This window comes from Argentina silus (genome assembly GCF_951799395.1).
Source record: "Argentina silus genome assembly, chromosome: 3".
Lineage (NCBI taxonomy): Eukaryota > Metazoa > Chordata > Actinopteri > Argentiniformes > Argentinidae > Argentina > Argentina silus.
Window position 1 is genome coordinate 9,181,259 of NC_139657.1, and position 15,015 is coordinate 9,196,273.

The following is a 15,015-nucleotide window of genomic DNA, read 5'->3' on the forward strand; positions in this document are numbered from 1 at the left end:
AAGAAGAAGAGAAGAGCAAGAGAAAGAGAAAGAGGAGAGGAAGAGAAGAGAAGAGAAGAGAAGAGAAGAGAAAGACTGTAAAAAATGAGAGTAATGATTGATGATCAGGTGCAATTGACCAATGAGCACGGTCCCCGAGATAGAAGCAGCATGTCTCACAGGCACAGGCACACGGCTCACGTGCACGCTCATGGCCACGTGCACGCTCACGACCACGTGCACGCTCATGGGCAGAGGAGGGCCATATTCATTCGTCACAGAGTCTAACCCAACTACAGGTGCTTTGGCCTTCGAGAACACCACCAGCACCACCACCACCACCACCACAACCCCGTCTCAGCATCTCTCTGCAGCACCGCCCCCTCACTCCCTCCACCTTCCTTCTCTTCATCCCTCTCTTCCCTCCTCCTCCTCCCACCCTCTGCCCTCTCTTCCACAGCATGAATACGGCCCGGTGAGTTGGATGTGGATGCACATGCCCAAGTCCATCTCGTCTCCAGTGTGTAAACCTCCTAAACCTCCTCTGGTCTTAGACAGGTTTGACCACAATGCTTGTTAGAGAAGCGTTAGAGCAGCGGCAGGAGACCGTTAGGGAAGCGTTACGTTAAGGACGGCGGGGTGGGGGGGGGGAGATCTGGCCAAGCGGGACGGGTGGGGGGGGGGGGGGGGGGGGGTTATAGCGCATGCTCAGCTCAGCGCACACACGCACGCACACAGACACACAGACTAGAGAGGAGAATGGCAGCTCACTGAAAGAGGTATGCTACTGTGTGTGTGTGTGTGTTCACTCGCTTGTGCATGGAAACTTCCTACTTGCATCATATTTGTGTGTGCGTGTGTGTGTGTGTGTGTGTGTGTGTGTGTGTGTGTGCGTGTGTGTGTGTGTGATGAATGCGTGTATGCATTCACTGAGCTGCCATAGCTCCTGTGGGGAAGAGCATTAAAAAGGGGAGAAATACCTGCAGTGACACTATTCCAGTCTAGCAGTTTGTATGAGCGCGTGTTACCCAAGGCTGGGCCAGAACACACCGTTAGTACAGAGGAGAGAGGGAGAGAGAGAGAGAGAGAGAGAGAGAGAGAGAGAGAGAAAGAGAAAGAGAGAGAAAGAGAAAGAGAGAGAAAGAGAGAGAGTGAGAGGAGCAAGAGAGCAAGAGAGAGAAAGACAAACTACAAAACGAGCACAACACTAGACAACAGTTACTCCACAGTCACTGCAAAGACAGACCACAAAGTTAATACCAGAGCCTATCAGAGAAAAGAGGGTTGAGAAACAGGGAGGGAAAGAAGGGAGACAAGGCAGAAAGGGAAAAGACATGGCGGGTAAGAAGGAGGAGAGAGGAGGAACAATGGAAGAAAGATGCTGTGGAGAGAGAGAGAGAGAGAGAAAGGGGGAAAGAGAGAAGCTGTAAAAGGAGAGAAAGAGAGGCATGCAGTAGCAGTCTAAGCTCTACACTCTAAGGCTTTGGGCTTCACCACCGTCCACCTCTCCAGACTGGTTCTGTGGTGCGAGGCAGGGGGGGCAGAGTGAACAGGGCTTTCCACAGAATCGTTGTTCTCATGAGGGGGGGGGGGGGTTCTTTTTGGATTCTGGGAATGACGACTTTTAGGAGTCAGAAGTTAGGCCGAAACATTGTTCTTGCACGAGACCAGTAGAACGCATGGCAGAAGGCCAATGGTGAAGTGTCGGTTTGGTTTGTTTTCAAGTGTCAAAATGTTCATGTATTGCCCCCCCCAGTACCCCCAGAGAACCCTGCTCACCCCATCCAGACTACCCCGGATCACTCTGCAGTACCCCTTTTCTGATGGCTAACTCACTGTACAGCAATGGTCACCGACTCTGCTCCAAGAGAGCCAAAGGGTTGATCAAGCACTAAAACCACCTGACTCAGACCAAGGTGTTGATACTGAAGTGATATGGTCAGTTGAATGAGTGTTGTCCGTCAGTGCTGGGCTGGAAAAAAGCACCCTGTGGCCCCCCCAAAGACCGGAGTTGGAGACCATTGCTTCACACAGAAGTCCTACAGTTCATGCAGGACAGGCAGATAGTTCCGTTCCTAGTGGTTTTACTCAGGTAATGTCCAGAGTGTCCCAGAGTGGAGAGGAGGAGGAGGAGGAGGAGGAGGAGGAGGGCAGAGCAGAAGGGGGCAACATCTGGGACGGCCAGAGCAGCTCCCTGTTCCAGGAGGAGGGGGAGGTCCAGCCTATCCACCTGCACAGTGATTGTAATGGCCCATAAAGGCTAACTCAAAAGATCGCAGGATGGTATTTTTGTCAAACGCCTGTCCAAAAACAACGTCTAACACCCAGTGTTTGCAGATCTGGAACCCGGATGAGGTGACGGCCCATTTGGAAGGTCCGCAATGAAAAAAAAACATGGGTGTTTCTCAATACTCTGAAGTGGCTTCCTTCACTGACCTCTTTTCTCTCATTGGTACTGATCTGAACACACTAGTTTGGGTGAAATCAACATAGGGGACATCTATTGAAGCTTGGAGACCAGGAGAGGAAGCCACGTTTGAGACTTGAGATGCACCCCCCATGTCTTCCTGGGTAGGCCACATGCTCAAAGAGCCCCAGAAAGAGACAAAGAGAAACGGAGAGGAGAAGAGAAGAGAAGAGAAGAGAAGAGAAGAGAAAGAGAAGAGAAAGAGAGGGAGAGGAGAGAGACTATAAAATCGAGAGTTTCATCTGATCTGCTAACACCACGTGGAGACTAAGAGATAGGGGTCTAGGGGTTATTTATTTCAGGCCTGGGACTGAGACAGGGCTGTTCTCCCGCTGAACTAGAGAACCCAGGTCAGTGACCATCTGTTTCTGCCTGGGTCAAGTAGACACACAACATAACACTCGGCTAGGACAGAAAGCTAACATGGGCAATCACGTGGGTGAAGGACGAACACCGATGCTCTGTCGTCGTGACGAAGCCCTAGACGACGTGAACCAACTGCGCGAGGGAGCGAATCGTAACTCAAAACACACCGTAACACGTGTCGCCAGTTCTCCCATTGAACTCGATCCAAGATTTACGCTGAGTTACGCTAAAGTCTGAGTTTCTCACTGAGGTTAAGATTTGGATGAGTAAAGCACTTGCACTGTAATGAGGTAGCAAACCACACATTGGGAGTTTGGAAGGACACCACACCTACCAGAGCCTCGCCACAGCACCACCCGAAACACCACAGAAGCAAAGCAGCAGCAGACCAGAGCCATGCACTACCACACCTCAATGCCAGGGGGCGACACCGAACACGACACCAAACATCGCACACAGTTACCACAGAAAAAGTACCACACACACAGAAAGCGACTACACACACACACACACTCACACACACGTAGAGCTAGTCGCACAAGGTAGAAGTTGCCCCTATCCACAGCTCTAGGATCATGTAACCCCCTACCCCTTAAATGCGTCCAGAACCATCAGCGGCTTGTCAAAAACATCTGACCCCGTATCAGTGGTTATGGGCAACTCTCACCTTCTGCCACATAGCCCTCCAACACACAGGGCAGGGCTGAGGGCTATAGTCTGAATCTCCCCCTCTCTGGAAAGTGGGACTTGTCTGCTGGGACCACCTGTGTAAGTTTCACCTGCGGTGTCGGCCTGCGGCCACCAGAGGGGGCCCTTTCACACTGGAATCAATGAGAGAGCTCGCTAACGCTAACGATGGAAAAAAACCTCAAATGACAACGCTGTCCCCCGTATACTGCACACCTTTTAACCTGAGTGACAGAAGACAGCCGAGTTGACCTCCGGTGAAAAGGAGTGCACTAACGTGGAGGTGAATCAGGAGGTAAGAGACATGATGATGCATGTGTGCTGGTATGGATGGGGAACTCACCGGGGTTGTGGATGCGGTCCAGCAGCTTGACCGAGCGAGCGCTGACCACGCCCCCGACGTGGACCAGGAACCCCGGAGGGAAACACGTCAGCGTGAAGAAGGGGAACTCCTGCGGGGGAAACACGAGGGGGGGGGGGGTCATCCAGGGGTCAAATTACGTTGAGGTACCACGGAAACTACCACACACCGTGGCTATAGATAGGAAGAGAACGTATGGCAGTGGTATTCAAATCTGTGCTACAGTACCACACGCTTTCATCATTCCCCTCTCAGAAAGAACAGGTCAGTTGAATACCGCTGCCAAACAGGCATAGGGCCCCGAGTTTTTCCTAACCCGTGGTTGGGAAAAAGTCCGGGCCTGACACAATAACAGCACAACCCAAAAACTGAACCAAGTAGTTGAGTCATTCTGTGAAAATATCCTTGTGTATCAAGATGCAAATACACAGGGTCTAATTCTTCAGGACAGTTGAGGTTTCTGATGGGAGACCCAGGTGTCACCATGTGAGAGAGAGAGGGGGAGAGTGTGAGGTTATCTCCCCCCCCCACCCAAAGTCATGCTGTGGGGGGGGGGGGTGAGTAGGAGTGTTCCCTCATGCTTCCACATTGCCCACCCTTGGCCCCGGGCGCATATCAGATGAAAATGTATGTCCTGCCTCTGCCCCCTTACGTACTTCTTGTAGATCTAAAAGGATTGGATAGGTGTAAACAAAGGCCAAAACTCCGCTGAGCCTATCAAAATAACAAGGTGGTGGAGCTATTCCCACTTTCTACCCAATCCTTTCAGATTTACACAAGTACCTCGGGTAGGGGCTAGGGATGGGTTAGAAACTGGACAGGAGGAACACACAGGAACACACAGGAACACACACACACGCAGGATCCAGACAGACCTACAGGCTGCCCTGTCCCGTTCCCCCCAGACAGAGAGGAGAACATGTGCAAACACATGCCAACATTGAGGAGAGTGGAGAGTGCTGGGAAGATGACCGTTTCTTGCTTGTTGAAAACTGGCAACCCAAACACTAACAATAATATAGACAAAAACAGTCTGTGTTTGATCCAGACAAAAATGGCTCCCTCCATCAAGTGCAATGGTGATGTCAACTGTGATGCAACAACTAGAACATTAAAACTAAATGACCGTGAAATCCAATTGGAGTGAACTAGATGTAACATATACAAGTACAGTGCTGTGTGTCTCAGCCATGCGAACATATGGAAGATTGTAGACCTGCAGATGTGTGTGAACAAGCAGCAAAGAACCTGACAGAACCACAGAGGTGGTTCTCGAGTGTCTGACTAGTGACTAGTGTTAGTGTGTAAGTGACTAGTGTTAGTGTGTGAGTGACTAGTGACTATTGTTAGTGTGTTAGTGACTAGGGTTAGTGACTAGTGTTAGTGACTAGTGTTAGTGTGTGAGTTACTAGTGACTAATATTAGTGTGTTAGTGACTAGTGACTAGTGTTAGTGACTAGTGTTCATGTGTTAGTGACTAGTGACTAGTGTTAGTGTGTGAGTGGGCTTCTGGTTTCACAGACGGGTGTTCCCACTCAACAGGAAGCGGAACAGATGATGACGTGAGCGTGCATGTTACCGTCGGTAACGGGCGGGGGAGGGGGGATGAGGGACGAGGGACGACATAACAACTCAAAGTCGTATCGATGAGGAGAAGAGAGAGAGAGAGAGAGAGAGAGAGGGAGGGAGAGAGAGGTTTGACAGGAGCATCCAGGACACATCCCTACCAGCTGAGGCCAGGGCCCAGAGGACACAACTCCAAGCTACGTTTTATAGTGTAGATCTGAAGGAGTCAGATAGGTGTAAGCGGCTTGGCAGACGGTTGGAAGGCTGGATGGAGCCGCCGCCATGTTGCTTACAACCCCATCTGGCCCCTTGAGATCTGAAAACACAGGTTGATTTGAAACCTGGCTAGTCTCATCAGCTGGTAAAGAGGTGAGGGGAGGAGTGGAGAGAGAAGAAAAGTCTGAGATTCACACAGTGGTGTGTGTGTGTTCGTGACATACCCTAGCGTTTACAAATATACCAGAGGAGGAGGCTCCCTGTGTAGCAAAAGTGGTCAAAAGGACGGAGAAAGGGAACATTATTCACTCTTACACACACACACACACACACACACACACGCACACACACACACACACACACACACACACACACACACACAGACAGACACACACATATATTTCCTCACAATTTCTCACAGCTTAATAAAAAAAACAACAGTGAGTGGACATGTATTGTTGTGTTGTGTGTGTATGCCAGTGCGTGCGTTTGCGTACCCTCTGCTCCAGAGCGTTTTGGGTCTGCTGTCTGAGGAGGGTCTTCAGAGGCCCCGCCTCTTTCCCAGCGCTGCCCCCACTCCCCATTCCTGATTGGACGAAAGAGTAGCACTTCACCAATCACGACACTTCACTTCGGATCCCACCCAATCATCAACCACCAAGTATTCCCATTATCAAAGCGCCAACCTACAGAGAATGAGGTTCATTCCCGTATGCAGTATTTTCACGTTAGCATTTCCCCCCTCATTCCATTTCCATTCACAAACAAAATCTACCTGAACATTTCTTCACTGGCAGATGCTCTTCAGCCTGAGAGTAGTACAGATACCTGCTTCATCTCCATCTGCAGACTACCCTTCTCTACCTCCACCTGCCACATACCTGTCTGCTCCACACTACGCCACTCTTACAGTGACTGCTGGGGGGGTGGGGGGGGTGGGGAGGTGGGGGGGTTTGGACTAATAAATGCTTCAAAACCACACGGTTGAGTAGAGAAACCTGAGGGAGGGAACACTCCATAGCAGTCAGTGTCAGTCGGCCAGTCCAGGGTTAAGAGCCAGAGACCAGCGTCTTCACCTGGAGTCCCATCAAACCCGGGGTGCGACTCAGCCAGGGTCGCTCCCAAAGGGCCAAATGGGGGGGGGGGGGTCATAACGGGTGTTAATGAGGGTTAGTACTTCAAGACTCTCTATGACATTATCGTTTACTTTGCGCCTACTGGATGCTATAAGGCGGGGGGGGGGGTATATGAGGTCAAGTCGTGTTAAGAGGTAACATCGTAGCGTAAAACATGGGAGAGTTACACACTGTGTAACATGGTCTAAAAGCAGTGTTATAACATCGTCGTAATCAACGCTGTTAGGGGTTGCTGAGAACATCCTGCACAAAGTGCGCATGCGTGCATCGACGGTGTCCTACTGGAGGCTGTAAAGGCTGATAGAAAGCTTGGTGTTTTGGGGGTGTTAGAAGCACTGTTCTAGGGCTGTATTCGGGCTGTTATGAGGGGTGTTTAGAAGGCGTTGTGATTTGCGGACGTGTCTGTCCTACCAGAGGCCGCCAGCAGCAGCTCCTCACTGAACGACACACTCATTCTCAGCATAGCAGACTCTGAACGGACGCAGTGGAGAGGGGGCGGGGTGAAGGCTCTGGGGGCGGGCCCGGGGCCGCGGCCGATTGGCCCAGAGCGAGGAAAGGACGGGGAGTTGGAGGTAAGGGAAGGGGAACTGGGGGAGAGGTATATCCCGGGCCGGAGTCTCACTGGGAGGGACGGCGCTGTGGGGGCAGAAACAGACAGGAGGAGGAGGAGGAGAGAAAATACAAAAGAGAGAGAGAGAGAGAGGGGGGGGGGGGATGGAGAGCAAAGAGGGAAGGCGAGAAAAACATGACGAGGAGGTGGAGGAGAGGGGATTGAGGGAGAGAGACCAGAAAATAGAAGAGATAGAGGAGATAAGAGAGAGAAGGGAGAAGTGGAGAGAGAGAAAAAAGAATGGAGGTGAGAGAGGGAGATGAAAAGCACGAGAAAGAAAGGATTGGCAAGAGAGAGGGAGGAGAAAGACTCGAGACAAAGCAGAAAAGACAGGAAGAGATGCAGAAAGAGAGAGAGATGGGAGAAGAGTCACAAGATCACTGCTCTGACGGGAAACGAAAAACGGGAGTCAATTTAGGAGGAAGGAAAGAGGAGTCAGGAATCCTGGGGGTGTGGCCTTACAACAAACAAATACAGCACTAAAACGCCCTGCTTAGAAGTCGCCATTAAGTAACAGACCTCAGATCGGCACCCCCTCCCCAAATGCTTCACTAAACCGGTCGGGTGGGTCATGACCAAACTGACCTTAGATCAGAGTCTACGGGCGACTAGTCTCCTTCTCCAGGTTAAAAACAAACAAACAAAAAAACAACAACAGGCGTTCCTACAGTAGGGAGACCCTCGTGAGAGACACAGTGCTTCTTACTGAGGCCAGCTGGAGAGCGAGGGAGCTAAGCACCATGAGACCTGATGTGTCTTCAACAGCTGACACAGAGCCTAGCGACAGGCTCCGTCGTGCGGACAGAGCTCCCCCACCCCCCCCAGTGAGGTTATCTTTCCACAGGGTGACAGTTCTCTGTCATATGTGTGTGTGTGTGTGTGTGTGTGTGTGTGTGTAGCATCGTCTCCTTGTCTCTAACAAACACACTACAGCTCTGATGAAGACACGTGAGGTGCATGGGGAGGATGGGACAGCAAAATGATGAAACAACAACAACAAATCAACGACAAATGAAGAAATAGAACATATAAATGGGCAAAATGATACACAACAACAACAACCACCGTCACAGAGTAGCACCACAGTGAGGGAGGTCCAGTGCAGGGGGGGTGGGGGGAGAGATGAGGGGTGAATGGGGGGGGGGGTGGTGGAGGTGTGGTCTTACCCTGCTTGGGCGTCAGACTGAGGTCAGTGTCTGAGGATGAGGACTGGCGGCTGCATGGCTTGGAGGGAGAGAAGGGGGGAGGGGAGGAGGAGGAGGTGGGGAGGGTTCTGAGAGGAGTGGAGGGGCCCGAGGACGTGGGGGGGTCCTCACTGAACACCGGCCTGCCAGGAGAACACGACACACACATCAGTCACCTCGCCCTCTGATTGTGTGTGTGTGTGTGTGTGTGTGTGTGTGTGAGAGAGAGATACTTTGCTGATAGGTATGTGAGAGAGTGAGGGGTGTATGCGTATGTGTGCATGTGTGTGTGTGTGTGTGTGTGTGTGTGTGTGTGTGTGCGTACGTCTGTCTTCGCTGCTAGGAGTGTGAGAGGTGTGTCGGAGGTGTGTGGTAGGTGTACAAATGACTGGACAGCGGAACAAAAAGGCAAGCACATGAAGCGTTTACACACACACACAAACACAAACACACACATACAAAACACATAAAACTGAAGAGGAAAACATCCACATGACAGAAATAACATCGAGGGGGCACTGGGGCAGAAACCCCACACGAAGAACCAACAGACACAAGGGAGGATGAGCAGAAGCATGTGTCCCAGTGGGGCAGGAGAAGGGGGGGGGGCAGGAGGCAATAAGAACCCTCTCTGGGGCAAAAAAAACGGCGACACATTGTCTGTAATTATCAAACAAAAAACGTTGGAAAAAGCAGAGGTGGATCTGATTGGCTGCAATAAAAACTAATGGGATGAAAGATTGGGAACAAGACGACTGGGGTGTGTGTGTACACATCAATCTGCATGAGAAGCATCCTGCAGTAGCCTGCCTCGGCCTGTAGGGGCACGGGGGGCGACGTCTGGGATTGGTTGATAAGAGACACGGGAAGCTGAGGAGGCTGGGACTGGTGACGTCCTGACTGATGAAGGGGCAGGGGCAGGGGCAGGGAGGGTGACTGGGACAGTTGAATAGTAGGGGTACGGACACCTCTCTGCACTCTGCTACTGCCTGTCTAATGAACTGTACTGTATCAATCCTCGAACCCTAGTCTCTCTCTTTCTCCTATAATATATTATATATACATACACACTCACCGGCCACTTTATTAGGTACACCTGTTGAACTGCTCGTTAACGCAAATATCTAATCAGCCAATCGCATGGCAGCAACTCAACGCATTTAGGCATGTAGACATGGTCAAGACGACCTGCTGAAGTTCAGACCGAGCATCAGAATGGGGAAGAAAGGTGATTTAAGTGACTTTGAACGTGGCATGGTTGTTGGTGCCTGACGGGCTGGTCTGAGTATATCAGAAACTGCTGATCTACTGGGATTTTCACGCACAACCATCTCTAGGGTTTAAAGAGAATGGTCCAAAAAAGAGAAAATATCCAGTGAGCGGCAGTTCTCTGGGCGAAAATGCCTTGTTGATGCCAGAGGTCAGAGGAGAATGGCCAGACTGGTTCGAGATGATAGAAAGGCAACAGTAACTCAAATAACCACTCGTTACAACCAAGGTATGCAGAAGACCATCTCTGAACGCACAACACGTCGAATCTTGAAGCAGATGGGCTACAGCAGCAGAAGACCACACCGGGTGCCACTCCAGTCAGCTAGGAACAGGAATCTGAGGCTACAATTCGCACGGGCTCACCAAAATTGGACAATAGAAGATTGGAAAAATGTTGCCTAGTCTGATGAGTCTCGATTTCTGCTGCGACATTCAGATGGTACGGTCAGAATTTGGCTTAACAACATGAAAGCATGGATCCATCCTGCCTTGTATCAACGGTTCAGGCTGGTGGTGGTGGTGTAATGGTGTGGGGGATATTTTCTTGGCACACTTTGGGCCCCTTAGTACCAATTGAGCATCGTTTTAAACACCACAGCCTACCTGAGTATTGTTGCTGACCATGTCCATCCCTTTATGACCACAGTGTACCCATCTTCTGATGGCTACTTCCAGCAGGATAACGCGCCATGTCACAAAGCTCACATCATCTCAAACTGGTTTCTTGAACATGACAATGAGTTCACTGTACTCCAATGGCCTCCAGAGTCATCAGATCTCAATCCAATAGAGCACCTTTGGTATGTGGTGGAACGGGAGATTCGCATCATGGATGTGCAGCCGACAAATCTGCAGCAACTGCGTGATGCTATCATGTCAATATGGACCAAAATCTCTGAGGAATGTTTCCAGCACCTTGTTGAATCTATACCACAAAGAATTAAGGCAGTTCTGAAGGCAAAAGGGGGTCTAACCCGGTACTAGCAAGGTGTACCTAATAAAGTGGCTGGTGAGTGTATATACAGACACACACTCACCCAACACTTCATTAGGAACCCTATATTAATACTGGGTAGGGCCTCCCTTTGCTCTCAAAACAGCCTCAATTCTTCATGGCATTGATTCCACAAGATGTTGGAAACATTCCTTTGAGATTCTGGTCCATGATGACATGATTGCATCACGCAATTCCTGCAGATTTTTCAGGTGCACTTTCAAGCTGTGAATCTCCCGTTCTACCACATCCCAAAGGTGTTCTATTGGATTCAGATCCGGTGACTGGGAAGGCCACTGAAGAACACTGAACTCATTGTCATGTTCATGAAACCAGTTTGAGACAACTTTTGCTTTGCGACATAGTGCATTGTCATGCTGGAAGTAGCCATTAGAAGATGGGTAAATTGTGGCCATGAAGGGATGCACATGGTCAACAACAATACTCAAATGGGCTGTGGCATTCAAGCGATGATTGGTTGGTATGAACGTGCCCAAAGTGTGCCAAGAAAACATTCCCCACACCATTCCACCACCTCCATCAGGTCTACAGGTGTTCCTAATAAAGTGTTCGGTGAGTGTGCGTATTATACCTATAATACCATATATATAATACCTTGCTCTCTCTATCCCATCCTTTTTCTAATACCATCTTCCTCTCTCTCTCTCTCTCTCTCTCTGTTCACCCATCCCTCTCTCCCTAGATCTCCCCTTCTTCTCACTTTCCCGCTCTTCATGGTCCTTCTCTGGCCCTGTCCAGACACAAGCCCATCCTCCCTCCTCCCTCCCTCCCTCCCCCCTCCTCCCTAGACACCTGTGTAGATCGGAGGGGAATGGATAGGACATGATGTATGAGGAGACGGTGGAGCAGGGCGGCCTTCTTTTACCACACCTATCCAGACCTTTCAGAGATCTACACAACTTGTTTAGGGTGAAGTGAAGGGGCTTTGTGTGTGGGGGGGGGGGGAGGGGGGGGGGGGGAGATTGGGGGTTGTTTCTGGACACCGGGCCTCAAGTCTCCCTTCATCCCTGTCTCTCCGTACCGGTGAAGACAAGTGTCGGGACAGAGACAGAGAAGTTCTGGGACAGTCTGTGGGAGCTGCAGGTCGAGTGCACCGGGCTGTTGTGGGTGGAGCGACATCCGTGGGCCAGGGGAGACCTGGGCCAATCAGCACGCAGAAAGGAAGAGAAGAACCAATCCAAACGTAGCAGCGGAGCCAGAGAGGAAGAGAGACAAAACAACAACAACAACAACAACAACAACACACACCACAAAGTTGGAGCAAAAGAAAACGGGAGAGAGAAGAGAGAAGACAGGAAGAAGAAAAAAAAGACGAGCCCCTCGGTTTTTGTTTTTTTGCATTCATCTATTTCTCGCGGCTGCATCCACCCCACCTCCCTCTTTACCCTCTTTACCCTCATCCCCTCATCCTTGGTGGTGTATAAGCAGGTGACTCATGCACAGCCTTCAGCACTGGCTCACACGCGCGCACACACACACACACACACACACACACACACACACACACACACACACACACACACACACACACACACACACACACACACACACACACACACACACACACACACACAGTAATAGGATCATCTAGCACAGCTAAACTAGCTGAGGCCATGAACTCGCCTTCCAATTACAGTGGCACATTCACTAGCCAAGGTCACTGAGTGAGTGAGTGAGAGACAGAGAGAGAGAGAAGAGAGAGAGAAGAGAGAGAGAGAGAGAGAGAGAGAGAGAGAGAGAGAGAGAGAGACAGCAGAGAGCAGACACTCAGTGAGAGAGACAGCTGAACTAGCACATGCAGAGGCAGAAAGGAGAGCCATGCAAGAGCAGACTTAGAGCAGGGGAGGGGCTTTTGGGCTGGTTGTGTGCGTGCATATGTGCGTGTGCGTGTGTCTCAGAATAGGGCGTGTACTGTTAAGGATATGATGTCATACACACAGAAACCGCAAAAAAAGGAACCAAAGATACTGAGACACACACAAGAATCAGAGCAAGGGCATCAGGACACACACACACACACGCCTTTTCTCAATTGTGAGGAACATGACTCCTCCTCTCTTCTCTCCTCCACTCGCGTCATCCTGAAAACGGATTGGAGGACAAGATCCAGGTTCCTCCCCTTCCATATTCTCATCCAATGCTTTTTGAGGACGAAGCGAGTGGAGGACAGAGGAGAGGAAGTGATGCGTCATGTTCCTAACCATGGAGAAAAGGCTACAGTCTCTTTCTCTCACACACAAACACACGTGCGCTCGCGCACACACACACACACACACACATCATGCTCGTTGTCCATTCATACTTACTCTTGTTTACTGTCCTTGGAGGGCGAGTTGCAGGCGTTAGACGCCGGGGCCGTGTTGGGGTGTGTGTGTGTGTTGGTGTTGGGTGCCGTTCCGGAGCTGAGCTTGTCCAGTGTGCAGGCGGTCCCGATGGCCCGGACCACTATGCCTGACTCTCCCTCGAGGTCGAAACACTGAAGGTAACCCACCACGGCGTTACCGCCCATCTCCAACACCTTCAGACCGATCTTACGCTGCAGCTCCCCGGACATGAGAGAGATGAGTCTCTGGCGGGCTTCGTTGGAGGCCCGGGGGGTTCTGATACGGTCGATCCACTGGTACTCTGGATCCTCGTTCACGACCAGCTCCTCCACAAACCCGTGGACCAGCGCCGCCCGGTAGCAGCGAGGGATGGACGTGGCTAACACACACACACACACACACACACGCATGGGTACAGATACAACATCATCAGACAAAGATAATGATCAGACACACACTATAGTAACAAAGACACACACTATAGTAACAAAGACACACACTACAGTAACAAAGGTCCAGGGGAGCACAGACTCACTACAGAAGAACTTGACTCCACAGGATGACTGTCTGAAGCGGTTCAGGTCGTTGAAAAGGTCCACTTTGACCAGGACGTTAATCTCCCCCCGGATACCTGCAAGGAGACAGGAGAGACAGGAACGCCGTCACAAACGGTCCAGCTCCGGAACACAGAGACAAGCAGTGGTGGACACGTTGTCGGCAGTGTGGCCTCCCGTACCGTGGATGGTGTCGTAAATGGGGAACCAGCCAGAGATGACAGTGGCAGCCTCACTGCACAGCAGGGGGTCGATGTCGATGTAAACCTTCCCTATGGCATCGTTGGCACTGTAGGTGTCGTGGTCCAGCACTGTGATCTGCAATGGCTCGTCCTGCAAGTCTTCATCATCCACCTAGAGAGGGAGAGAGAGTTAGGGAGAGGGAACAGTTTGGGAAACCGTGATCAACAGGACCATTGTGTAGATTGACTTCATTATATAGAGCCTCTTTTAACACGGATCCTCTGCCATTCACTACCACCTACAAGACCGTTGTCACTTCACAGCCAAGAAATCAAATAATGTTTTACCTCAAATTTGAACCACTCCGAGTTCCACAGTGGGTAAAGTGATTTGGGGTAAACGTCCGTTTTAAAAGTTGTGTTTCCAAACTTGACCTGTAAGATATATATATGGATATATATAAGCATTACAAGCAGAGCAGATAAATCAGATACTACACTGCAATGTGTTCGACAACTTCAACAACGTCACGTTAAAAGATTCAGACGTTGGATTTAGTTGTAGGATTAGCCTCTCAATAATGACACGTTAGAGCTGGATTAGATACAACAAGTCAATGAGGCTCAACTTCATTATCTTCAATTACAGTGCTTATAAGGGTACTATAAACCAAGTAGTAATCCCCTTGTACAAAGATAAACAGTCTTTTTCATTCTCAATAAAAAAAAAGATGTGTAATCAGCACTCTAAATTAGACCGTTCCACCCACCTCTACAAAGGCATCAGTCAGATCACTGGCTCTGTCCATTACAGGCAAGTGGCGCCCCGCCACGATTTTGGCCTTCAACTTCCCCGGCATGATTCAGTTTTTTGTTGACGTTAAACCTGTGAATGGAAAACAAATGTTAATGCATTTATTGACATAATAAGTCATTGAATCACAATGCCGACCAGTTAACGGGTTAAATACAGGTCTAGCTACAGGCTAAACTGTTGTTGTTTGCCTGAAAGGCACTAACAAGGCGTGGGACATGCAACACTAGCAGTTTAGGTAGCTCTAAATTCATCGAGTTAGCCAAGTGTAATGTTGCTTCA

General features: G+C 50.2%; 1 protein-coding gene across 5 annotated transcripts in view; it reads right to left on the reverse strand.

The window, feature by feature from the left end:
* c2cd5 (C2 calcium dependent domain containing 5) overlaps positions 1-15,015 on the reverse strand; it is a 30,192-nt gene that overhangs the window by 13,984 nt on the left and 1,193 nt on the right. For all 5 annotated transcript variants that reach the window (XM_083665933.1, XM_083665935.1, XM_083665934.1 and 2 more), the window contains exons 2-9: positions 14,690-14,805; positions 14,268-14,354; positions 13,920-14,091; positions 13,719-13,814; positions 13,166-13,562; positions 8,555-8,715; positions 6,140-6,228; positions 3,843-3,951 (exon numbers count right to left, since the gene is read on the reverse strand). In XM_083665933.1, coding sequence (XP_083522059.1) covers positions 3,843-3,951; positions 6,140-6,228; positions 8,555-8,715; positions 13,166-13,562; positions 13,719-13,814; positions 13,920-14,091; positions 14,268-14,354; positions 14,690-14,779 — 1,201 coding nt within the window. In that variant the 5' untranslated portion in view covers positions 14,780-14,805. The remainder of the gene's footprint in view (positions 1-3,842; positions 3,952-6,139; positions 6,229-8,554; positions 8,716-13,165; positions 13,563-13,718; positions 13,815-13,919; positions 14,092-14,267; positions 14,355-14,689; positions 14,806-15,015) is intronic.